Raw genomic sequence first — 27050 nt, forward strand, 5'->3', positions numbered from 1 at the left:
GTTCCATTCCTCTGTAGCACATACACAGAAAAAGACGGAAGTAGCACTGTGGTTCAAGTGGTAGAATGCTAGCCTTGAGCAAAAAGAAGCTCAGAAACAATGTCCAGGCTCTGAGTTCAAGCCCCAGGACTGAAAACAAATTAAAAATAGAGGGAGAGACTTGAAAGTACTTAACATTGTCCATAAACTTGGTCCTATTGAGGTTAAATTCAGTGACTTAGTATATATAATTAGGCTTCTTAACACTATAGATAGTTTAAAGTCCTAAATAAGCCCTCTAAAAAGATTTTTAATAATATGTCTAAGCATGAGACAATTATGTTAAAAAATAAGTGTATTTATAAATGATGCTTAATATTAAAAAGCTATTTCATTGCTTTTTTTCTTAGGATCGCATGGCCATTGCCTGTGGATCTCGAGCTCATCTGGAGAAAGAGTCAGTTGCTCAGGTGAGACTTCTCTGGATGCCATGGGTCTTCAGCTTTTCTCCCTCTCCACATTTACACTTGACAAGGGAGAGGAGAGGCTGTGGGGTTATTCTCTTTAAAATGAGGTCTTCTTCAGCCTGCTTTAATCTTCCTTGAAAGATTTCAAAATTAATTTTTTTTTGTTTTAGAAGAGTATAGGAAAGGTAGATTTCATTTTGCCTTAGGATGTAAGCAGTTCTTCAGAGATTTTTTTTTTATAGTTTCCATTCATTTATACTATCAGGCAAACTTTCCCTAAGGATGTATTGTTGAACACTTGATTTGCCTTTTGTGTTTCTTCTATTGGCAAAATTATGTGATCTACATTTGAGCATTCCTAATCCCAAAATCTGAAATCTGAGACTTTGACAATTTGGCATTGCCATGGATAGAAAATTCCACATCATGAAACTTTGTTTCATGCATGTAATTATTAAAAACATTATATAAATTACCTTCAGTTGATATGAATAGGATGCATATGAAACCTAAATAAATTTTGTATTTGGACTTGGATCCCATCCCCAAAATTATCTCTTATACATATGCAGAATATTTCAAAATCTGAAAAACATCCAAACTGAAGCATTTCTGGTTCCAAGCTTTTTGGCTAAAGGATACACAGACTGTATTTTGAGCTACATTCAAAGTTTACATATTTTGTTTTCCTTAGAAAAACACTTTTCTATAAAATTTAATGAATCCCTGATTGCCTTTTAGAAAGATACAAATAAGTAAATCACTCTAAAGTCTTCCTTTTGTAGACTATGCTAGACAAGCTAGGGTAACTTCAAGGGAAAAGAATCTGTCTCATTAAGAATTATTCTCTGCCATTGTTTTACATCTTAATCGTGCTTATCACACTAAAATGCAGGTCTCATACAGCAAACCCAGAAAGTATCTATTTCATTCTACTGCTGATTCCATTAGACTAACATATGGATTGAAGAATAAGAAGTATTGTTCAATGTGCGGCCACAATTACCTGGGAAGGGTTTTTGTGTGTGTGCCTGTACTGTGGCTTGATCTCTGGGCCTCAGTGCTCTCTCAGCTTTTTTGCTCCAAGCTGGTACTGTACCAGTTGAGCCCCAGCTTCACTTCCAATTTTTGCTGGTTAATGGAAGGTAAGTGTCTCATGGACTTTGCTGCCTGGGCTGGGACGGGCTTGGAACTGTGATCACCAGACCTCACCCTCCTGAGTAGCTAGGGTTACAGGTCTCAATTAGCAAGCACCTGTCTGGGAAGGAAGAATTTCCTAATGCTGATCTAATAGGTCAGTCCAGTCACACTGAATCAGACTCTAGGATGCAACCTAGGGTCTGCAGTTGGAAGTTTTCAGATCACTTTTACACTCATCAAACTTTGAAAACCATTGGAATAAAAGAGTGTACTTTCCTCCCCAATGATTCTCGAGTCTCATAGAAGGAGATTCTGACTTTTTTTTCAAGATACACTGGTGGCAGTGTCCCACGTTTTCTTAAGGATTATGCATAGTGTGGAAACCTAGACTCTCCACTTCTTAAAAATTATTCTAACATCCTAGTGTTCTGTCTGCCTTATAAATTCATATTGGTTTTAGAAAACAGCTAATCTATTTGCCATAGGGAATGTGACACTCCCTAGAAGGGAAAAACAAAAAGATTTTCTAGCTTATCCAGCCTCATCTGTTTATTGATACACAAGGGATAGAGAAAAAAAGTTTATGTGCAAGATAGTCAGCACATTATCTGTAATTATAAAACACTAGAAAAGCTGATGCCAGTGGTCCATCCTGTAATCCTAGCTACTCAGGAAGCTGAGATCTTACGATCATGGTTTGAAGCCAGCCTGGGCAGACAAATCAGAGAAACTTGTATCTCCAACTAACCAGCAAAAAGCTAGAGTGAAACTGACTGTAGAGCTCCAGCCTTGACTAATAAAGCTTAGCAAGCCAGGTGCTAGTGGCTCACACCTGTAATCCTAGCTACTCAGGAGGCTGAGATCTGAGGATCACGGTTCAAAGCCAGCCTGGGCAGGAAAATCCGTGAGACTCATATCTCCAATAAATCACTAGAAAACCGGAAGTGGCACTGAGGCTCAAGCAGTAGAGCGCTCGCCTTGAGCTGAAGAGTGCAAGGACAGCGTCCAGGCCCAGAGTTCAAGCCCCACGACTGACAAAAAAAAAAAGCTTGGCAAGAGACAAAGCCAAACTTCAAACTCCAACACCTGCACCCACCCCACTCCCCCCAAAAAACCTAGAAACTAAAATGCTAAATTCTAATAATAGGAAAAATAGCTCTATCCCCCACATGGAATAAACAAGCAATAAAACTGATGATAATAAAAACTTTAGAACTCCCATCAATTCTGAAAACTGAATTTTTATTAGAAATAATATTTACGTGAGACATTGGTCTAAATATTCTTTACCTCCTTTTACTGGTAGCCAGTCATTAAGGAATCTATTCTGGTGGGGGGGGGGGAGGGTTAAAGACATAAGCTACTAGCTTGCTCAACTTTCTTGCTCACAGCTGTGACTACCATTTGAGCCACCCCTCCATTCTGCCTTTTTTTTTCCTAGTTAATTTGAAATGGGCTCAGGTGGGCATTTCTTCCATTGTTTGGCTTTGAACCTGGATCCTGCAAGTCTCAGTCTCCTGAGTAGCTGGAATTAAAAGTGTGAGCCACCAGTGCCTAGTTTTTAGTTTTTAAGATAATTAAATTATCAGTCAGCTTTCCATGTCACCTGAATTCTTTGTTTACATTCTATAAATTGTGGAGATAGCTTTGTTCACACTGAATCAGTGAGTGGCTTTTTCCTTCGTGATTTTAAATATGTTTCAGAACTTTACATAATGCTTACTCTATGACTCTGTTAGCTTCCTTTAGCAAAGTTAGTCTATCTTAAATGCCCCCTAGATTTTTAGATATTTTGTGGAGTTTTTAAAAATTGAAGTAACATCTTCTTGTTTGTGTTTTACCTAAATTGTTACATTTTTATATATGTTAGTACAAGTAACTATGATTCTAAAACAAAACATAGTTAAGTTTATTAACATCTAAGCAAAAGCACTTGTCAATATTTTCACTTGCTAACAAATAAACACCCTCAAATCATACTGAAAAGCATGCAAGAAGAATAGTTTACAGCAGCCAGGTAGCAGTGGCTCATGCCTGTAATCCTAGCTACACAATAGGCTAAGATCTGAGGATCACAGTTTGAAACCAGCCCAGGCAGGAAAGTCCATGCGGCTCTTATTTCCAATAAACTACTCAGAAAAAGCCGTAAGTGGCACTGTGGCTCAAGTGGTAGAACACTAGCCTTGAGCACAAAAAGGCTCTGGAATAGCACCCAGGCCCTGACTTCAAGCCTCAAGACTGGCAAAAAAAAGAAAGAAAGAATGGTTTACAGATACTATTTTCTTTTTATTTCTCTGTCTTTTAATTTCTTTTTGTTCTTCCCTATGCAATAAGTGCTTTTTTGGAGGTTAATAGGTTTACTAGGTCCTTAGGACTTCTGGGAAGCATTTTGCCCTGAGCAAGCCATTTGTGGGATTTCCAAAGTAATTTATGACAAGCTTTCAGCCCTTTCTGCCCAGAGAGGAAAGGCTCACGTACAGCACAGTGTAATTAGTGGTACTAGATGATAACAGGGGAGTATTAGGTCATTTCTTTATCTGTGCTTTCCTCCCCTGCCCTGTCACACAAGCAAAGCTTTAGTTAAGCCAGGTTCTGGTGGCTCACGCCTGTAATCCTAGCTACTCAGGAGGCTGAGCTCTGAGGATCACCAGCCCGGGCAGGAAAGTCCATGAGACTCATTTCTAATTACCCACCAGAAAACCAGAAGTTACACTGTAGCTCAAGTGGTAGAGCACTAGCCTTGAGCTGAAGAGCTGAGGGACAGAACCCAGGCCCAGAGTTCAAGCCCCACGACAGACCCCCCCCCAAAAAAAAAAATAAGAGTGCAGAAAGCCCTCCCTCAGCGTCCTTTATGAACCCACTGCTGAGATTCTATTGCCCGTGGCTGGTACCTGCAATACCACCTCATTGCATCCTGATTACAATTGTAGGGTGGCACTATCATTCCTTCCAGTAGTTGAGCAAAAGGAGCCTGGAAGTAACTCAAAAGGTCACCTGCTCATTAATAATGGAGCCAGGCCTTGCTCAGCCTGCAGCATTTCTCCCATGTTCTGTGGTGTTACTGCTTGTGTTCCTTGCTGATGGGCAAGTCATGTGGTAAGCCCTATGAAAAGCAAAGGACTGGTGGGTGCGGGTGACTTTCACCTGTAGTCTAGCTACTCAGGAAGCTGAGATCTAAGGATCATGGTTCAAAGCCAGCCCACGCAGCAAATGCACAAGACTCTCATCTCCAATTAATCATCAAAAAACTAGAAGTGGAGGTATGGCTCAAGTGGTAGAATGCCAGCCTTCAGAGAAAAGGCTAAAGGACAACACCCAGACCCTGAGTTCAAGCCCCACTACAAGCACAAAAAATAAAAAACAAAGACAAAGGGAGAAAGGGGCCCTATTTTGTAGTGGGAGATACCAGATTTCTGCATAGCCCCTCAGTAGGCTGTTTATACACATAAATAATGCAGCATTCCTTGAGGCCATTACCTTAATTACAGAACATTTTAAGAGAGTCTATGTTTTTATTTGTTTGTGTGTATGTGTGTGTGCATGTGTGTATGGTACTGGAGGCTGACTCTAGGGTCTCTAGGCTAATACGCTACCATTTGAGCCACTTCCCACCCCTGCCTCCATCCCATTTGTTTTAAATTCTGTTTTAGGGTAGTTTGTTAGTTATTGAGGTCAGAATGCATTTGCTTTGTCCTGGTCAGTCTCAAAGTCACCATCCTCCTGTCTCTGCCTCTACAGTTAACTGGAAGTACATGCAGGTACCACCATGCCCAGCTTCTTTTTTGAAAGCTTTCATGATGAAAGTCTACAATACAATTAATAATGTATTTCAAGCAGGTAATGTTTAATGAACAATGGGTTATTATTTAATGATATTACCAATAGTAAGCACTAGTAACAGCAGTGACTTCTCAGACGAATTCAAAACCCACTTTAATATCCTAAGTGTTAAAGCACTGGGTCTTTGCAGTGTATTTGCTTATTCCTGGTTAGAGAGCCTGGGTTTTTCCAGGTTGTAACTTTTGTTATATTTACTACCCCTCTTCTGCCTTCTCACGAGTTAGGTATCAGATTCCAGGTTCACATCTTAGGTTTTCCTTTTGCTAGTTCATGCTGGAAACTGTCCCTTTGTGAAACGGAAATGCGTGCCAGACAAAGAGGCATAATATCTGTAGCTGACTGACATGTCCTTGCTCATAGCAAGGACACATATTTCCTCCCACTAGGCTGAAGCATGCATGGTCTCTGCGTGACTCAGTCCCTTTGGGTTCAGTAAGTCCTCAACATTGACCTTGCCCTTTGCCTGTGAAGCCAGTGGGAACATTGGTGTCCACGAGTCACATAGGTGGGTGGATGAACGAGTAAATGCCCTGTCTACAGCAGGTGAAGCTTTCAGAGTCTAGAGTCTCCTGACAGGAAATGGAAAAGTCATTTCTGTTTTGTCTTTGTTTCAGCGTTCTTATTTCCGTACCCTTCTCATGTACGGGTTCCACTTTCTGGTGTGGTTCCTTTGTGTCAAAGGAATCAGGGACACACAGTGTGGGTTCAAATTACTAACTCGAGAAGCAGCTTCCCGGACATTCTCATCTCTACACATTGAACGATGGTAGGTTTCTTTCTGCCCAGGTGGTGTCTGGTCTATTTGATTACCCTGTAATGGCAGCAGCCCTGTGTCTTCAGAATGAGCGTCCAGATTCAAACAAAGCCAACACAGGTTTGTAAACAATCCCTGCCGACTGCTTGGATCTTACTTAGCAAACATCAAACTTAACATATGGTTTTAAAGTTATATGTTCACCGTAGTCAGAGATAGTATCAAATGAGAAAAGGAAAACATCCATGTCTCTTTGAAAAAGAAGAGCACAGAACCATGGAATGAATGGCCTGTTGTTTCTACGCCCCTCCCCTCCTTATAGGAAATGACTCTCTGCAAGGCCAGGGCTCTGAGCCCTTCCACTTTCTCCAAAACCTAGTCTATTCCATTTCTCTTCTCTGGCATTTTTAGCTTTTTCCTCTTACATCTTTCCTATCCTCTCCGTGGTCCCTGCCCTTCTGTTCTGGGCCTGTGCCTCCTTCCTTCTGCAGCTAACCTTTTCTTGAATGAGTGGTTTGTATTCACCGTCTTAGTCTCATTGTCTACTCCATTTCTCCCGTTACTCTTAGGACCCTGACATAAAGCCCAATGGTCTTGTTTGTTTGTTTTGAAACAAGGTCTTGGTATCTAAGCCAGGCTAGCTTTGAACTCTTGATCTCAAGTGCTAGGATTACAGGTAGTGCCACCACACCCAGCACTACCAAGCTATTTTTTAATTATCCAATATATTATTAACTATATTTGCTAAATTATGCAGTAGATCACACACACACAAAAGAAAACGTTCACCTTATTTCTTCTATATAGCTGATCCTTTGCAGCCCTTGTGGGTCATGTCCGCCCCTCCCCCCACACACACACACAAAAACCCATCTCCCCATCTCTGATTTCCCTCAACTCCCACCTACTGGTAACCTCCATTCTATGCTCTACTTCTAAATTCAATTATTTTAGATAGCAAAATAAATGACATCATGAAGCATGTCTTCCTGGGTCTAGCTTTATTTCATTTAGCATGCTATTATTCTCCAGTTCCATCTGTGTTTTTTTTTTCCTAATGACAGAATCTGTTTTTAAAGACTGAGTAATAGTCCTCTGTGTGTATGTGTGTGCCCATTTATCCACTGCTGAACACTGAGATTGATTTTTTTTGTAACTTGCCTGCTATGAACAGTGTCACAATGCACAGAGGAACAGAAACATCCCCCTGCCATACTGATTTCATGTTTTCCTTCCAGATAACTATCCCAAAGTGGGATTGGTGGATCCTTTGGAAATTCTCCTTTTAGTTTTTTTGAGGAATCTCTGCAATGATGGTGTTAGTTTATATCCCCCCCCCCCCAGTGTGCAAGGCTTCCGTCCCTTTTCATCTTTTCCATCTCTGTTCCCTTTTGTCTTTTTGACAATAGCTGTTCTGACAGATGAAAGTGATATCTCACAGTAAGTTTTATTTGTTTGCTGAGGCAAGGTCTGACTCTGTAGCCCAGGCTTACTCAACCTAGTGGTCACGCATCAGCCTCCCAAGTGCTGGGATTATAAGCATGCTCCTGTTTGTCTATTCAGGTCCCTTGACTAGTTTTTAATCTGACTGTCTTGGGCTTGCTTTCTATGGAGGTGAGTTTCTCGTGTATTTTTGGTATTAGCCCCTTCACAGATAGGGCTTCAAGGTATTTCCTCCCTATCCAAAACTTACTCCTACCCATTCACCCTGTGAATTTAATTCCTTTTCAGTTTAGTAGCTTTTTCACTTGATGTAATCCCATGTGTCTAGTTTGTGGTTGGTTTTATGACAAGGGTCATTCTCCTTTCTGCATATGGATATCCAGTTTTCCCAGCATCTTTATGTATGTACGTTCTTCAGTCATCTTTGTCTTCTTCCTGTTTCCTCTGTTCTCTCTTGTGGACAAATGTAGAACTTCCCTGTTGGTTCTGTCATTTAACCTTTTCCACTTTTGTTCTTTGGAGGAGATTCCTTCTATTTTTACTTCCTTCCATTTTTACTTCTGCTGCCAAACTTTTAATCTTCTAGAACTGACTTTTGGCATTCAATATAATTTTTTAATGTATTCTTGTTTCATGACTACAGTGCCTTCCACAGCTCTGAATCTCACTCACTGAAAATTCTGGTGTCTTCTGTTGCATTGTTTCTGAGGTCCCACTTTTTTTCCATGTTTCTTTTTATCGTTGTAGCCTTCCTTTTTTTTTTTTTTTGTGCCAGTTCTGGGTCTTGAACTCAGGGCCTGGGTGTTGTCCCTGAGCTTTAATGCTGAATACTAGTCCTCTGCCACTTTGAGCCACAGTGCCATTTCCAGCTTTTGGGTAGTTAATGGGAGGTAAGTCTCACAAACTTCTCTGCCTGGGCTGGCTTTGAACTGTGGTCTTCAGATATCAGCCTCTTGAGTAGCTAGGATTACATGCATGCGCCACTGACCCCCAGGCTATCAGGCTTTTCTCAGTGCCTTTGGCATGGCACTAAAATGTTCATAAGAATCCATATGAATGCCAGGCACTAGTGGCTCACACTTGTAATCCTAGCTACTCAGGAGGCTGAGATCTGAGGATCGCAGTTCAAAGCTAGCCCAGGCAAGTCTGTGAGTGTCTTATCTCCAATTAACCACCAGAAACCAGAAGTGACACTGTGGCTCAAGTGGTAGAGCTCTAGCCTTGAGCTTAAGAGATAAGGGACAGGCCCAGGCCCAAAGTTCAAGCCTCACGACCGACCAAATAAAAAAGAATCCATGTGTGTGTGTGGCTGCTTCACTGGTGGATCTCAGTAGGTTAAACTAGGTTAAACAAGGGGAATCCTTTTTTCCCCTGCCTGGGAGCTCTGGGTATAGCTGTCCACATTCACGGAATCAGGTAGGGAAGGTCAAAGATTTCTTTGAAAGCCTCGCCTGCACCCCTCCTAGCAGAGGATATTTGAAGCTTCTGCTCCCTAAGCATCCTTTAGGGCAGCCATTAGCTGCCTTTAGGCTTCTCCACTGCTGCTGTTTCTTTTCACTATCATCTCTTGTGTGGGGGGAGGGGAGCTGGGTTTGGGAGAATACTGGGTCTGGGCCTGTCTATATTCAGGGCCAGGACACTGTCCTTGAGCTTTTTTCTCAAAGTTTGCTCCCTACCATTTGAACCACAGCTCCACTTTGGAGATAAAAAAAATCTCACACTTTCCTACCAGGCCTGGCTCTGAACTGATGCTCAGATCTCAGCCTTCTAAGTAGCAGCTGTTCCATTTTTGTTGCCTTGGTTTCCATGAGAGTTGGGAGGGAACAGGAGGTAAGTGTTTCACAGGGTCTCTACATGCTTAGTTCCTCTGGATGTATTATTAAGGGAATAGGTGAACCAGAAACTAGTAGCCTCAAGGAGCGTGATAGGGCTGCCCCCCCCCATTTGCAATTTGCATGCCGTAAGTACCTTGATATATTGTAGTTGAACTTTTTGCCTTGGTAACAACATCTTACTTATAATATAGTGAAATGAGCTGTTTAATGAGGTAACTTCTAGGAAAGAAGGAAGGAAGGAAAGAAAAGAGCTGGACACTGGTGGCTCACATTTGTCATTCTAGTTACTTGAGAGGCTAAAACTGTTGGTATTTCAGTTTGAGGCCATCCCAGGCAGGGAGAACAAAAGAATTCATGAGAGTCTTCCCTGCCTCCCCTTCGCCCCGTGTCCCCCCACCCCCACCCCACATTGAAGAGCTGGACATTGTAGTGGCAAATGCCTATTATCTTAGCTACTGAGAGGCCTAAAGGCCTGTAAAGGTGGATTGTGCCCAGTGTGCACCAGGGCACAATTCCAAAAATAATAAGCAGAAGCTAGGTGCTGGTGGCTTATACCTGTAATCCTAGCTACTCAGGAGGCTGAGATCTGAGGAACACAGTTCAAGGGCAGCTCAGGCAGGAAAGTTCATGAGACTCATCTCCAATTAACCACCAGAAATCCTGAAGTGGCGCTGTGGCTCAAGTGGCAGGGTGCTAGCCTTGAGCTGAAGAGCTGAGGGACAGCACCCAGGCCCAGAGTTCAAGCCCCACAATCAACAAAATAAATAAAAAATAATTAGCAAACAGAAGTAGAGCAGTGGTGCAACTGTTAGAGGGCCATCCTTAAGTGGAAAAACTAAAGGAGCATGAGAGGCCCTGAGTGTCAGCCCTAGTACTAGCACACACATTCACAATCAATAACTAGAAGAACTCAGGACTGGAGGAATAGCTTGGTGATAAGAGTACTTGCTTAGCAATCACAGCCCCTGAGTTTTTCTAAAAAGCAAGAAAAAAAAAAAGAAAATCTAGCAAGAAAGGAGGTGCAGGATAGTTAAAAAAAAATAGTCTTGCACATTTCATTTGTTTCTGCTTTTTAAATGTAAGTGATGTTAACTATTCAGTGTGTGTATTCCCATTCCTTGTCATTCCTCGTGTTTTTGAATAGTCATGGGCTATATACTAACTGCATTAGAAAGAACTTAGTGATCTTATTATTCAGGTTATTGAGTTCCATTAGAAGTAACTCAGTCTACTAGCTAATATTTCCATGTGGAGTTAGAAAGGTAAGTGCTAAGTACCCGGCTTACTGGAATTTCCTCCTTAGTCTAAAAGGATCATCATTTTACATAACAAGTTAACAGAACTTCTATATAGTCTTTTTAAAAACACAACCCACTTTTGTACATGGTTTTATCAGCTAAATATTTTATTAGGATAAGGGGGGGGGGAAACAGGTTTTTTAAAAACTCAGTCTCATATCTCTATCCAAATACTTGGGGTTTAAGCCAACTGCATAATGGATAGTGACAGCACTGCAGCCAGAGCAAAACAAATTCAGGTTGTCTGGAGTTGGAGACATCCAGCACAATGGGGTTGTGGACATTCTTTCTTTCATGTTCTGGTCTTTAAATTGAACTCTGAACATTCGAACCATGCTCTGCTCTATACAACCTAGAAAAAGGTAGATGGGAGGGGAGAGGAGGCGCAGTGAGAACCAAGGATGAAAGCAAAGCAGCGACTGACTTCAGAGACAGAAGAGCATGGAGCAGCTTTAGGGGTTGTGGTGCAATTTCTCCTGTAAAAAGTAGCCAATGGCTCAGAAATATGCTAAGCAGCATTTGGAAAACCCTGTGGGCCAGAAATCATAACCTCCAGCGAAAAAAGATTTGACCTAAAGCTAGGAGCTGACTGAAGAAGAGCTTTGAAAACTACCTTGTCATGGAAGGGATAAGGTGGGGTCCAGACTACATGGTTTTAACAGTGTGTGTTGGACTTGGTATCCAGACAAGATGTCAAACCAGGTACCAGTGACTCATATGTATAATCCTAGCTCCTCAGGAAGCTGAGATCAGTAGATCAGGGTTAGAAGCCAGTCTAGGCAGAAAAGTCCGTGAAACTCTTATCTCCAATTAGCCACCAAAAAGCCAGAAGTAGAGGTATGACTCAAGTGGTAGAGTGCCAGACTTGAATAAAAAAAGCTAAAGCCCTGACTGAGTTCAAGCCCCGTTACTAGCACACATATACATATACACATGTACACACACACACACAGACTAGTTGTCTAGTTCCTGTGTATGTACTTGGCCATACCCAAAGAACACCTCAGACTCAGCCATAGCAGCTGGTCTCTCGCTTCTGTACTCCCCCCGTCCAGGACAGCACAGGGAAGGTCACAAGGACATGTTTTACAGAAGAAACCTCAATTCTTTGGCGGCAGGAGAAAATAACTGAGCTTCTAGAGCTTCACCGATTCCTCCTTCCTTAGCTCTCTGAGTGCATTGAAAATGCACTCTGTCTGTACCTTGACCCAGGCAAGGTTGTAGTTGAAAACTATCCATCTTGTACATTTCTAGGATTAAATTTTCTCTTGGAGCCCAAAAAGCGGTTTTCATTTCTGAGGGTTTCTGAGTGGTGGTGAAGATACAGCGTTTCCCATTTAAGTGTTATGTAATGACATTAAATAGCTCATTTATCTTGAAGTTCCCGATCCACTCGATGCTCAGCTATTTGACCTTCTCTGAGAGTCTGATCTTTAGCTTACAGGACCAGCCTCTGCCTTGTAAGCGTTAAACCTTGCCAAGGTAGGGATTGAATTATGTTCTCTTTGTCCTTTAAAAAAAAATAAATATCGATATATTTTCTATTTCAGGGCTTTTGATGTAGAACTGCTCTACATAGCACAGTTCTTTAAAATTCCAATAGCAGAAGTTGCTGTCAACTGGACTGAAATTGAAGGTGAGTCTAATATTTGTTTATCACTGATCTTGGATCATTCACGGGAGGCAGGGCAGGTATCTCAGAAAGTATGCTGGCTTTCATATTTCCCATCCCCTTTACCGGCCCACTGCCCACCTCCAGCTGCTCCTTCTGTGGTTCCAGTCCTTTCTTTGGGGTCTTTAGTAGGCCTCCCACCCTGGCTAAAAAAACTTAAGCCAAACCTTTTCCAATAGGCAGTGTCCCCATAGGTCATTGTTAATGACTACAAACCACTAGGCAAAACTAAAGAAGTTATAAGGATTTATACTTCACATGCCCATTGTCCATTCAGAGCCTTCCCCTTGCCCAATAGCACATACTATTTTTTCAGACATGTGTTCACTACCTTGCCGAACATGGGTTTTGAACTCGTGGACTAAAGCTGTCCTCCTGTCTCAGCTACCAAAGTGCAGAGCCATTTACCAAATTTGCTCTGATTCTATACATGTCTCCAAAAATGTGAAAGCAGTCTGCAATCTATAGTAATATGAATTCAACCATAAATTGTAATTATTCCTGTTCTGAGAAGCTTACCCAGCTCTGACGGCATAGATTTTTTAAGTATGCTCTAGTTTTCTCCTTTTCTTACATTAGAATGAATCTAAATAATTTGAAGGTATGGGAGCAGTGAATACAATCTGATGGGGAGTTTTTCAAAGTCTACCTCTCTGCTGGGTGCAGAACCAGTCTCAAGCAAGATTATACAAGCTATATACTTTGGAAGGATTTGAACCTCTGTTTGTCCCTTTCTTGGAGAGTCATTGTTGGAATGACCGTGTGGTGCTCTGGAATCCAGAACCCCGGATATTTAGGACAGAGAAAGGTTAGGAAATAGTTTCAAGATGGTCTAGAAGGACTTGCACCTTTAGGGTCTTGCGAAATCAAAGTGAATGTAAAGAAACTTAACCCCATTATTATTCAACTAGAATCAGATGGCTAGAAGTAAGTGAAAGAAAGGGTTATTAAGGACCAACTGTTGATCTGTGTTGATCTAGGCCCAACAGAGATCTTCTGGGAAGCAGCGGGGGAAGGGTTGAAGCCTTAAAATCCATGTCTCCATGTCATGTTTACACCATTTACTTATTTACATTGCAGAAGAGATCACTGCAGATACCTCAGCTTCCCCCCTTTGTGGAGTGAAGATAATATTAGTCCTCTGGTTAATCATATAGAAAGAAATTAACATCTGCAAAGGGGCTTTAGTGGGAATTTTTTAGAAGAAAGCTATTATAATAAATTCAGAGAAGTGCAAATGGCGTTCTTTGAGAATGAGGTATTACCAAACTGCTAATTAAATTACACTTTGCACTAGTTATCCATGTGTCTATGGGTGTATTATATGTGCTATAGTATGAGTGCTGTAGTCATTGTGGTTCATGAACCAGCACTGGGTCCATTTAGCGGTCTTCGTATTGCACCTTCCTAGAGTTCTTACTTCCCCAGATTTCTTCTTCCCCTATTGCAAGACCTCTGGCATTGTCACACTAGAGGTTCTTCCAAGTTTCACTTCAAGATGTTTGGTTTTGATTTTTTTTAACACTATTCACTTTGGCTTTGAAATCAAATAGAATAAAATCAAAATGCTAGAAACTTAGAAAGAGCATCCACACTTCCCCTTCCAACGGTTAGGTGGTTAATTAGAGGTAAGAATCTTCCAGACTTTTCTTCGCCGGCTGACTTTGAATCAGGATCCTCAGCCCTCAGCTTCCAGAGCAGCTAGGATTATAGTCATGAACTACCTGCACCCTACCTTTTTTGTTTTTAGACTGAGGATCTGATCCAGACATCCAAACATGCTAGACAATTGACCTAATACATTTTCTCCTGAGTTTGTTCATTTATTTTAATTTTTTTTATTGCAGGTTCTAAATTAGTTCCATTTTGGAGCTGGCTACAAATGGGCAGGGACCTCCTTTTTATACGACTTCGATATTTGACTGGAGCCTGGAGGCTGGAGCACACTGCAAAAACAAATTAGACCACACGCAGACTTTGGTTGTATGTTTATCCATCAATGTCACATTATTTCATTTGAAATTAATGTTTTCAATAAAGCAGGAATAAATGTATTGTCATTGTCTATCTTAGGATAATCTTGAAGAATGAAGAATGAACTATCATGAGAAAATTTTTATCTTTTGAGACAAAAATAGCTTCTCTTAAAGACATTGTATCATAGGTCAAATTTGCTTCTGCTTTAGTAATTTTATCACTGGAATTCTAAGAAATATTTTAGACAAAAGCAATTATTCTTACTCCAAAGTGCCTGCATAATTCTTATGAACTTAAGCATAAATCACAATTATAAGCATTTTCAGAGCCTTAAGAAATGAAGTTAATGTGCAAGCACAGATGCCTCACACCTGTAATCCTATCAGGAAGCTGAGATCTGAGAATTGCAGTTCAGAGCCAGCGACGCCAGAAAGTTTGTGAGACTCTTACCTCCAATTAACTGCCCTGAGTTCAAGCACCAATACCTGCACAGAAAAAAATAATTAATTGATAAAGGAAAAAAAAAGAAAGATAGAAGACAAAAAGTATATAAACAAATTGAGAAGCTAAAACTTACTTCAGTAGTTTGAACACCAGTAATAATAGGTCCTGGTGCTATTTCAAGGAGTCAGAAGCCCTTAAAAAATAGAAGTCATTTCTCACACAAAATTAGTATCTCTAGCTCTTTGCTTATATAGTAAACATATAAACAGTGGCTAAATGAATAAACAAACTTAATTTACTGCTAAATTTTAAGAGCCTTTAAGCTACTTACGTGAACACAGCAAAGCAAGGCTTATGGATGTAGAAACAAATAAAAAATAAATAGAAATACCGTGAGCATTTATTAGAATGTGATGTGTCAGCCTTAAACCAGCCTTAAACTCTTAAGGCAATGAAATGATTAATTTTTGTTCTTTTTAAGCACATGATTAAGATGTATATTTGAAACATTTTTGAGTGTCAATACTAGAAGATTACAGATTTCTGGTATCATCGATATGGTCTTACTTTTGTTTTTGTTTTTGAGTCATGGGGCCTGAACTCTGGGCCTGGGCGCTGTCCTTCAGCTCTTCAGCTCAAGGCTAGCGCTCTACCACTTGAGCCACAGCGCCACTTCCAGCTTTTCTTTTTGCTTATGTGGTGCTGAGGAATCAAGCCCAGGGCCCCTGACATGCAAGGCAAGTGCTCTACCACTGAGCCACCTTCCCAGCCCCAAATGGTCTTACTTTTTGAAGCACAGATCCATCTAAACACAAAAAAAAAAACTCTGAAGTAATCTGAAGGAAAGACAGTGAATTTCATTTACAAGGCTTGCTAGCCTAATGAGCAGCAATAACAAAAGTGGAAATATTGTCATTGGTGTGTATGTCTGAGTACTAAGGCTTGAACTCAGAGCCCATGCCCTGTCCCATGCCCTGTCCCTTTGTTTTTAAGCTTAAGGCTGGCACTTTACACCTTGAGCCACAACTCTACTTCCAGGTTGTTTGGGCTTTTTTGGTGGTTAACCGGAAGTAAGTCTCTGGACTTTTCTTTCTAGGCTGGCTTCAAATTGTGATCCTCTGATCTTAGCCTCTTCAGTTGTTAAGATTATAAGCATGAGCCATCAGAATCCCACTCAACCATCCTTTTAATATGTGCAATGACTGTCATCTGCATTTTACATACATTATTTAGATAAATCTGATCAAGCAATGATCATGCTGTGATATAAGTGTTCACACTTACTAAGTGAATAATTAGACATATACAAATAGTGTGCCCCAAATTACACCAATAGTGAATAGTCAAACTTCTACTGAAAGAAGAAATATAAAATTTTGGGGTAAAATTGAAATTGACAGAATAATTTCATTATTATGAGACAACTTGATTACTCCTGCCTTCTGATTTAGATTTTTTTTTCCTGGTAATTGGAGTTTAAAAACAGCTCTATACTTAACCCAACTTGCTTGCTTAGGCTAGGGCTCTACCATTTGAGTCGTGCCTCTCACCCAGCATTTTTTTTCTGGTTAATTAGACAGGGAGTTTGTGGACTTTCTTGCCCATATTGACTTCAAACTACAATCCTCCATATTTCAGTATCTAGGGTTACAAGCATACACCATCCATGCCTGGCTTTTAGAATATTTATATTTAAAGTTTATTTCACTTGAGTCTCACATAGAAATAGTATTTCTTGACATCTATAGTTGTCTGTCTCCATATGGCTTTTTACTTCTGCCATTCATAGTTGATTCTCTAGTTATGTATTCCATTTTCTTTATTCAGTTAGAGTGTGTGTGTGTGTGTGTGTGTTTGTGTGAGAGAGAGAGAGAGATGGTGATGGTGATGGTCCTGGGGCTTGAACTTGGCCTGAGCACTGTCCCTAACCTTTTCTGCTCAAGACTAGCACTCTACCACTTGAGCCAGAGTGCCATTTCCAGCTTTTTTGTTAATTAATTGGAGCTGAGTCTCACAGGTCTTTCTACCTGGGCTGGCTTTGAACTGTGAACCTCAGATCTCATCCTCCTGAGTAGCTAGAATTCCAAGCAAGATCCACTGGTGCCTAGTTTAGTATTTCTTTAAAAACAGAAGCTTTGTCTTTAATTTTATTTCTTTCTCTGCGCCATCCTAAACTGTGATTGCTCAAAAAAGATTTCCCAAATGATTGATTATATAACACTACCATTTCAATTCATTTGTCAAAAATAATTACATGAGTGTGATTATCCATTTTATGGACAGCTCAATCTCTGAAGGAACAGCCTAGCAAAAGGCCTTATTTTTATGCAATCTCAGGAACACCAAATTCACAAAATAACTTAATTTTGCCAATCCAATAAGAAATAAATACCTTTATAATTCACTGACATTGAAGTAAACTCCAGGTCATTTTCTAGATTTGATCCAATCTAGTTTCTGATAGGACTGTGGTCAGAAAAGAAGAGTCAGAAGTGGTCTTTAGCTGAGCGCCGGTGGCTCACGCCTGTAAATCCTAGCTACTCAGGAGGCTAAGATCTGAGGATCTCGGTTCAAAACCAACCCAGGCAGGAAAGTTTGTGAGACTCTTATCTCCAATAAGTCACCAGAAGTGGCACTGTGGCTCAAGTGGTAGAGTGCTCGCCCTGAGCTAAAGAGCTCAGGGACAGCACCCAGGCCCAGAATTGAAGACCCATGACCAACCAAAAAAAAAAAAAAAACTGTTGGGCCAAAGATGTAGTTCAAGTGATAGAGCACTAGCTCTGTGTAAGCAACCCTAGTGAGAGCAAAGGCCCTGAGTTCAAGCCTCAGCACACACACGTCCTCTTCCTAGGAAAACAAGGGGTTCTCTATCTCTGACCCATAAATCTCTATGATAATGGTAACAAGAAGTATGTACATGGAGGGCAGATGACTCACTGGGTAATACTATGGCAGGTTATTAAACCAGGGCTGCAAGACTCAAAACAACTAACTATATAGAGGTGAGAATTTATTCAAAACCTCCAAAATAGACTTGTAGGGGAAGTTAAAGACTTTGATATAACAATGTAGTAGGCCCCTAATCTACCAGGAATGTATCCCAGAACCTCCAGTGGGTTACTTTGGATAGTGTCTACAAAAGACCAGGTATATTGTCTTTTTCCTATACATACACATAGTAACAGTTAACTTACAAATTACAGTAAAAGATTTAACAATAGAACAATTATACCACATATTTGGGTACAAGTTATATGAATGTTTTCTTTTGCTTTAGACTGATGTGTGAGTAAAACTGTAAGGAAGAACTACTGTCCTCATTGTCATGTACCAAATCAATCCATCTCCCTGAGTACATACTGAGTGCCTAACAGAGCTACATTAAAATGGTGTCAAGGCCAGGTGCCCATTGTTGATGCCTGCAATCCTACCTACTCAGAAGGACAAGATCTCAAGGTCACAGTTGAAGCCAGCCAAGCAGGAAAGTCTTCCGGTGGTCCTTCCCCATATCAGCCTCCTGGGATTTAGGATTTCAACATGAGAAAATCAGGAGCAAGCCCTTAGTCCTTAGCACATATGAATCTACAAGGAGCCTAATTTTTAATATTTTTTAAAATTTAAACATTTAAAAAGTAAAGTAAGAGTTTATCTTTTTCTTTTTCCTAGTCCTGCTCTTAGTATTGCTACTACTTCAACAACTACTGGCTTGTTTCCTGAGTGGGGTGGGAGGGCTGTTGGTAGTGGGTCTTGAACTCTGGGCCCAGGTACTGTCCTGAGCTGCTTTTACTCAAGGCTAGCACTCTACCACTTGAGCTTCAGCGCCACTTCCGGCTTTTTCTGTTTATGTGGTATTGAGGAATTGAGCCCAGGGCTTCATGCATGTAAGGCAAGCACTCTTCTGGTTTTATTTTTTAATGAGGGATTTTTGTAAACTCAAAATATAAAAGTCTAAGCTGGCACCAGTTGAGATCTAAGGACTGCAGTTCCAAGCCAACTAGTATATGTTCTAGAAAAAATATATGCTTGCAATTTATATTTTATTAAAAATTGTTTAACAAGCTAGGCACTGGTGGCTCATGCCTATAATCCTAGCTACTCAGGAGGATGAGATCTGAGAATGTTGGTTTGAAACCAACCCAAAGTGTTAAGACTCTTATCTCCAGTTAACCACCAGAAAACAGAAAGTGGCTCTGTGGCATAAAGTAGTAGAGCACTAGCCTTGAGCAAAAACTCAGGCAGCACGCAGGCCCTGAGTTCAAGGCCCACAACTGAAAAAAAATAAAAATTAACAAATGAAACATGCTTTGTTGGGGTCTGGAGGAGGAGCAGATGAACAGAGAGAGGAAGGATAGGCAAATCCAGGTACTGTATTCAGTATGCATATATAGAAATGGTACTATGAGGGTATTTGAGAGTAGGAATGGGCCTGGGGAAGCTGATGGAGAATGATGTAAGAGATGAGATAGATCAAGATGCACTGTACTCATAGTCTGACTTATGAAATTGAAAACTCTTTGCACAACTACTGAGTAAAAAGTAAAAATAAGAAACATAAACTACACTGGACATTGATGAAAATGAACTAAGCAACTCAAAGGCAGGAATGGGAGAAGGAAAGAGGAAACTTACACTAACCTGACACTAAGCAAAAGAATATCGCCCAACGTGGAAGAAATAGTTGTACTGTCAAAGCTTGTAGAATTCATAAACTTTATAAACCAAAGTAATGAAAATTTGCCTTGTGAAAGTTAAAATGTGTTTGTAACTTTAATTAAGTATCACCATCTTACAAGACTGTGAAATTTGTGTAACCATTTAATCTCAATAAAAAGAGAGAAGAAAAGCAAACACATAGTTTATCCTGGTGCCAGTGACTCATTCCTGTAATCTTAGCTACTCAAGAGGCTAACATCTGAGGATCATGGCTCAAAGTACACTCAGGAAAAAAAAAAAAAGTCCATGAAACTCTGATCTCCAGTTAACCACAGAAAAAAGCCAAAAGTGGAGGTATGGCTCAAGTGGCAGAATGCTAGCCATGATGGAAAAAGCTAAAAAAACAGCACCCAGACCCTGAGTTTAAGCCTAGTACTGACACACACACACACACACACACACACACTAATGTGCAAACAATTTTATTTGTACAAATATTCAACTAATGCTTTTAGAGATAATGATTAGCATCAAAAGAATTTTAACATCTCTGTAAATAGATCTTTAATATCCCCCAGAATTCTACAAATCGAAGATAAACTAAATAATAAATCTATTAAAGAGCAATTTTTAAAGATAAATGATGACTCATGCTTGCAATCCTAGCTGCTCACAAGGGTGAGATCTGAGAACCATAGTTCAAAACCAGCCCAAGCAGGAAAGGCCATGAAACTCCAACAGAAGTAGTGCTGTAGCTCAAAATGGTATAGTGCTAGCTTGAGAGAAAAAGCTCTGAGACAGAGCCCAGGCCCTGAATTCAAGCCCCACACAAGTGACACACATCTGCACACACACACACACACACACACACACTCACAAATTGAAGACAAATGCATGGATCAAAGACTATTAAGTTTTAGTTAATCCTTGTAAAGAAGGTGCCCTCCCTTAAGTGGCAAAAGACACTTGCTAATCACCTAGTTAGTAGGAAGGAATGAGCCCTTCTTAGCTAGGCAGCTGCAAGCAAGATTCTGACTACTCTAAGAGCCTCAGCCTGTCTTTCAAAGGAGAGAGTTTCCTAATCAACTTGTGACAAAGGCAAAACTTGATTTGGTTTTCTTAAGAGTTGTCAATAAACCCCAACTATCATTGTATGGTGCCCTATGTGCTTACCTTTTATGTCAAAAAGTATTGCATAGTTCTCAAATCCAAATTAAATTTATCTTTAACATAAAATTAAATGTTACTTGAAAAAGGAGAGGAGTCACAGCCCCAACCCCTCATATTTAGATTTAAAAGACACAATTACGCTTGAATTTGTGTCACACTAAACCATCAAATACCACATTAAAACAAATAATAAAAACATAGTGTTAGCTTTGCTGTGGAAGTAACTTTGATTGTGTACATTTCTCTCTCCAGTTCCTTTAACATGCCTGCCACTTGCCCAGGAGATGAAAAACCACCTCCAACCTCACTCCTACCACATACATGCCTGCACACATTACACACACACACACACACACACACACACACACAAACACACACACACACACACACACACACTATTGTTAGTTTTCCCAAAAGAAGACCAAAAGTAGGCATGGCTTTTTCCAGCATTGCTCTGTGCTTTGGAAACCAAAAATCTGATGTGAATCCAAACTCAGAATCTATTACTCTACTCTCTTTTTTCTTTTTTTGGCTGGTCCTGGGGCTTGAACTCGGGGCCTAGGCATTATTCCTGAGCTTCTTTGTACTCAAGGCTAGTGTTCTGCCACTTGAGCTACCACTTCCAGCTTTTTCTGAGTAGTTTAGAGTCTCACAGACTTTTCTGCCTGGGCTGGTTTCAAACTGTGAACACAGCTTAGGCCCTGAGTTCAAGCTCCAGGACTGGCACCAAAAAATTGTAATCTAAGCTGGCCCCTGCCCCCAAAAATAGGTAAATCATGATCCTACCTCAACAATAAGCCAAACAAAAATAGAAGAAGAGCTGGAGGCATGGCTCAAGTGGTAGCGTATCTGCCTAGCATACACAGAGCTCTGAGTTCAAGCCTTAGTATTGCCAAGACAGAAAAAAGGAAGGAGGGAAGGAAGGAAGGAAGGGAGGAAAAAAGGGAGGAAAGAAGGAAGGAAGGAAGGAAGGAAAAAAGGGAGGAAGGAAGGAAGGAAGGAAAAAAGGGAGGAAGGAGGGAGGGAGGGAAGGCGAGAGGGAGGGAAGGAATAAATGGTGTTTTGAGGAATAGTGAAACATAATGGCATAGGAAAACAGCAATGTAATTTGTAAGTTATCTTTTTTATCTCTGAGAGGATTCCTTGCTATTTTTCTAAGGATCTATTTTTTTTCCTCTCACTTTTTGGCGATGATTTATGTGTGTGTGTGTGTGTGTGTGTGTGTGCACGCACGCGCACGCAACAATACTAGGGCATGAACTCAGGGCCTGGGCACTAATTCCTTAGCTTTTTTCTTATTTTCCTCCCTTCCTTCCTTCCTTCCTTTCTTTCTTTTTTTTTTTTGTCAATCATGAGACTTGAATTCGGGGCTTAAGAGCTATCTCTGAGCTTCTTCACTTAAGACTAGCACTCTACCACTTTGAGCAACAGCACTGCTTTCCAGTTTTCTGTTGGTTTATTGAAGATAAGAGTCTCATGGACTTTCCTGCCCTGGCTGGCTTCAAACTGTGATACTCAGATCTCAGCCTCCTGAGTAGCTGGGATTGTAGGTATGAACCACTGGTGCCTGGCTTCTTTAGGCATTTTACTCAAGGCTGACACTGTAGCACTTGAGCCACAGCTCCACTTCCAGCTTGAGTCTTATGGACTGTTCCTGCCCAGGCTAGTTTCAAACCTTGATCCTTAGATCTCAGATCTCAGCTTCCTGAGTAGTTAAGATTACAGGTATCGGACACTAGTGCTCAGCTCTCGTGTTCTCTCTCTCTCTCTCAGTTGTGGGGCTTGAACTTTGGGCCTGGGCACTGCCCCTGAGCTCTTCAGTCAAGGAGAACACTCTACCATTTGAGCCACAGCTCCACATCTGGTTTTCTGGTAGCTTATTGGAGCTAAGAGTCTCACAGACTACTTTCCTGCCCAGGCTGGCTTTGAAGCATGATCCTCAGAACTCAGCCTCCTGAGTAGCTAGGATTACAGGTGTGAGCCACTAGGGCTCAGCTCTTTCTCTACTCTCTTTATCTGGGACCTTTTTCATTCTCAAGTTTGCCGCTCCAAATACATTGCAGAACTCCATCTGTCCTATAAACACATTCCTGTTATTTTTACTACATACCAAACATATCATTCACTCAGCAAATATTTATTGAGCACCTACTCTGTGCCTAGCATTGTTCCAGGAGGTAAGGTCACAGTAGTAACTGGGCCAAAAAAAGTGTTGGAGGCATGGTTCAAGTGGTAGAACACCAGCTTGGCAAGTGCAACACCCTGAGTCCCAACTCTAGTACCACCAAAAATAAACCACTGGTCCAGTTTCAGCTGGGCAGAATTTCACAATAGGTTTCTTGCTCTTCGCTGCTCAATCAAGATAATCTGTCACCTCCTTGTCTCCTCTTAGTGTTGATTGGCAATGAGCTGCCACGTGATATTCTTTTCTTGTAAGTACCACATGCTAACCGATTGCGCCGCTGGAGCTTTTCTTATTTAGGAAAATTAGCTAATATTTTTCTTAGAACAATCTAAGAGATTGATCATCAAAACCTCAGAAGATTGTGCACATAATAGATATTCTCAGTTGCCGTTAGGAAAATGGAGAAAGGAAGGGAACCGTCTGGACTCCATCTTCCACAGGTAAGGACTGTTTATTGGGATATAGCAGCAAGAGGCAGCCTTTTCCACAGCCTTGAAGACTGTGCCAAGAGATGGAACAGGAGTTGGGTTTTTATGAGGTCTGAGCAAGGAGGCAGGGGTTAATGAAAAAGCCATTAGGTCTAGGGAAGTGGGGGGGGGCTTTTTTGGTTGGGCCCACGATGGAATATTTACAGACGTAGGTAGATGGCCCTGCCGGTGTCAGGCAGTCTGCGCCTATCTTTGGTGGCTTGCCTGGCATTTGTATGCACCTGGGAAAACAGGTGGGGGTCAATCCTTCATATTCCATGTTTGGATACATAGAAAGAATGGGCCAAGAGGGGAGAGGCAAGTCCTTCATATCGGGTCTTTGGATACATAACAAGGCTGTGCTGAGAGGACAGCAACATGGAATTATGAGAACAAAGATCTTCCCATCAGTTGCTCTACATTCTAAAGATTGAGCCTGTTTGGTGTGCTTGGTAAAGAGCTGAGATGGTCTGAACTCCAGCATGACTCTGTAACCAGGTCAGCGCCCACAGGACTGTGCGCACCCACACTGAGTGAGATGATTGGCCAGGATGTCAGCGTGCATGCTTAGCTCTTGAGGTGTGCCTAAATTTTGCCTCTTGTCAGCTTTCCCTCAGCCCACTCCCTCACAGAGGCATCGGTGGTGAATAACATTGGTTTATCAAGTTTACTAAAGGCCGGTGCTCTGTGTCTGCAGTTAGTCAAGGCACCCAATGCTTAGGGAAGTGTTCAGTAATGAGAATGGAAGCAATCATGACTTCCTAGGAAAGTTCCAGGAGGAGGCAGAAAAAAAGTTCAGAGTGCGGTTGAGAAACTGAAAGGGAAGGCCTATGTGGCCTAGACTCTGAGTGAAACCTTCATAAGGTTAGAGAAACATAAGGTACAAGAAATGTACCAAGCAGATGTTTTCCTCTCTGGATGACTAGAGACTGTGACTTTGTCACCACTTCTTTTATGCTGCATGTGTCATTCCGCTGACCATCACTGTGACAAAATACTGGAGACAAAGTAAAAAGAGGAAAGGGTTACTCTGGCTTATAGTTTGGGAGATTGTATTTGCCCCAGTTTTTTCAGATCTATGGTAGCTGTGTAGATAGCAGTAAGTTCTCAACAAAGAGTACTGTTCACTTTGTAGCTTATGGGAAATAGAAAGGGACCAAGGGTTGAATATCTTCTTTAAGGGCACATAGCCAGTGAGCTGGGGCCTTACCTTGTCTTCAAGATTCCATGACCTCCCAACAGTGGTACAACCTGGAGACCAGGCCTGTGACATGTGAGCCTTCAGAAGCATTTCACATCCAAATTAAGCACTAGGCACATGGTGAGAGCACAGATCAGGCCTCTGTGGGTAAGGAAGCTGCCTTTCTCACTGCAGGAAGAGCTTAGTGTTGTCGTTTTGAGGTCTTGAACCCAAATCTGACTGAAGTTTCTAGCAATCACAACTGCTGGGCTGGGGTTGGTTCCTCATACATTTTCTGAAACCCAATGCTTTGCTAGGAATTCTATTAAGCAGCAAAATTGCATCCCAAGGAGAAATCATGCAGCAAGACAAAGCCGAGATGAGAACTTTTATAACCAGAGCGGTGTCAGCATCTGAACAATAGGATTCAAGACAGATCCTTCTTTCCCAAGGGCTGCTTTCACATCCTTGGAGCCCACCAGATAGTAATGTTCTTTTGGATAATGAGTTAACTTTCTATACTAGCTTTGAGGAATATATGATGAGAATTTATATTAATAAATTATATCAGGAATTAGATCTCCCTAACCTTTGAGATTAAAAAAGTCACGAGTACAAACATTTTCTGCTATGTAAATGAAACTGTGCAAGAAAACTGGACTATGCACACTATGCATGTCTTTCTAAATCTGAGTCCTGCTAAAAGCCAGAATTCTGTGAATTAAAAAAAAAAGGACTCCAGGCCAGAAGCATGAGCCAGCACTGCAGAGGTTATGGTTTCTTACTTTACTCTGTGCTTGTGTAAGAAAAGGAAACACAACTACTTAAAAGATATAATAATAAAAAATGTTAAAAAAAAAAAGAAAGAAAAGCATAATGGTAAACTAATTCCTAGATCAAAGACCTCAGGAAATCTTTTGGAAACCCAAAAAGTATTGGTAGGCAGATAGTAGCCCCTTGAGAGATATAAATTCATCCAAGTTAATATCTTTTACTTAATCCATTCATCTACTGAAGGGCATCTGAGTTGGTTCAGTATTTTAGCTATGGGTAATAATGCTGCAATGAACATGGTTGTGCTGTTAGCTTTAGGATGGCCATTTGTGTGATATCCAGGAGTGAGATTGCTGAAAATGTGCTAACACAATTAAATTCTATGCTTCCATCAGAAAGAATGATATCACCCCATTTGTAAGGAAATGGAAAGACTTGGAAACAATCATATTAAGTGAAATAATCCAGACCCAAAGAAATAGGTTCCATGGTTTCCCTCGATTGTAATAATTACTATATGTCTAGGATCGTCCTAGCAGAGGATCACAGTAACTCAATAGCTATGTACAGATGACCATATAAGATGATGCTAATTGAAATGAACTCCAAAATATGGAAACAAAAGGTTTCTCTTTGTTGTTGTTTTTTTAATGCACTGTGTGAAGCTACTTCCTTTTTCTTTCTTTCTTCTTTGTTTTATCCCCTGTTTTCACTGTATTTGATTTTGGTATTCTATGTCTTACATATGTGTTTATCTAATTTGCGAAAAAGAAGGGAACAACAAAATGGTGAGACAAAGGACAAAGGATGAACCAATGCACAGGACAATATGCTGAAAATGAACTTTACAACTGGGGTGGGGGAAACTGAGGGGGATGGAAAGTGGAAAGAAAATGAGGGAGGGATAACAATGGTTGATAAGAAATGTACTCATTACCTTACATATGCAACTGTAACTCCTCTGTACATCACCTTGACAATAAAATTAAATTTAAAAAATCTTTAACTTTCAAAAAAGTAAACAGTGATGGAGTCCTCTCTCTCTCTCTCTCACTGTCTCATTTTGTTTGTGTGGGGCTTGATCTGAGGGCCAGGGCACTGTCCCTCAGATCTTTAGCTCAAGGCTAGCACTCTACCACTTGAGCCACAGTGCCACATCTGGCTTTTTCTGCTTATGTGGTGCTGAAGAATTGAACCAGGGCCTCATGCATGCAACACGAGCACTCTACCACTGAGCCACCTTCCCAGCCCCATTTCTCTCTTTAATATCATTAAAAAACATACACACACAACCCCAAGAATCCAGCTACAAGGTACCATTCTGAGGAACAAGTTTAGTTCATTTGCAAATAAAGTGCATATCCAGCATAATCCTTCAAATACTTTTAGCAACCCACCATCACACCCAGTAGGGAGCTTGAGTATAGATAGGTCAGGTATAGAAAGATGATTTAAATTTGAAGTTAATAAACTTGAAGTTAAATCTTGGTGCTTTAAGATTCTACCACAGTGTTTTAAGCAGGGTCATTGTTTAATACTGACAGTAGGATAATGTCACAAAGTATAACACTTAAAAAATTATTTTAGGGGCTGGGAAGGTGGCTCAGTGGTAGAGCGCTTGCCTTGCATGCCTGAGCCCCTGGGTTCGATTCCTCAGCACCACATAAGCAAAGTGAAAAAAGCCAGAAGTGGCGCTGTGGCTCAAGTGGTAGAGCGCTAGCCTTGAGCTGAAGAGCTGAGGGACAGCGCCCAGGCCCAGAGTTCAGGCCCCA

General features: G+C 41.0%; 1 protein-coding gene across 2 annotated transcripts in view; it reads left to right on the top strand.

Moving 5' to 3' along the window:
• Positions 1-14482, top strand: part of Alg5 (ALG5, dolichyl-phosphate beta-glucosyltransferase) — a 28425-nt gene extending 13943 nt beyond the window's left edge. For both annotated transcript variants that reach the window (XM_013031484.1, XM_013031483.1), the window contains exons 7-10: positions 390-449; positions 6041-6192; positions 12307-12392; positions 14276-14482. In XM_013031484.1, the coding sequence (XP_012886938.1) occupies positions 390-449; positions 6041-6192; positions 12307-12392; positions 14276-14391 (414 nt within the window). In that variant the 3' untranslated portion in view covers positions 14392-14482. The remainder of the gene's footprint in view (positions 1-389; positions 450-6040; positions 6193-12306; positions 12393-14275) is intronic.
• The last annotated feature ends 12568 nt before the right edge of the window (positions 14483-27050 follow it).

The sequence above is a fragment of the Dipodomys ordii genome, unplaced genomic scaffold (genome assembly GCF_000151885.1).
Source record: "Dipodomys ordii isolate 6190 unplaced genomic scaffold, Dord_2.0 Scaffold140, whole genome shotgun sequence".
NCBI lineage: Eukaryota > Metazoa > Chordata > Mammalia > Rodentia > Heteromyidae > Dipodomys > Dipodomys ordii.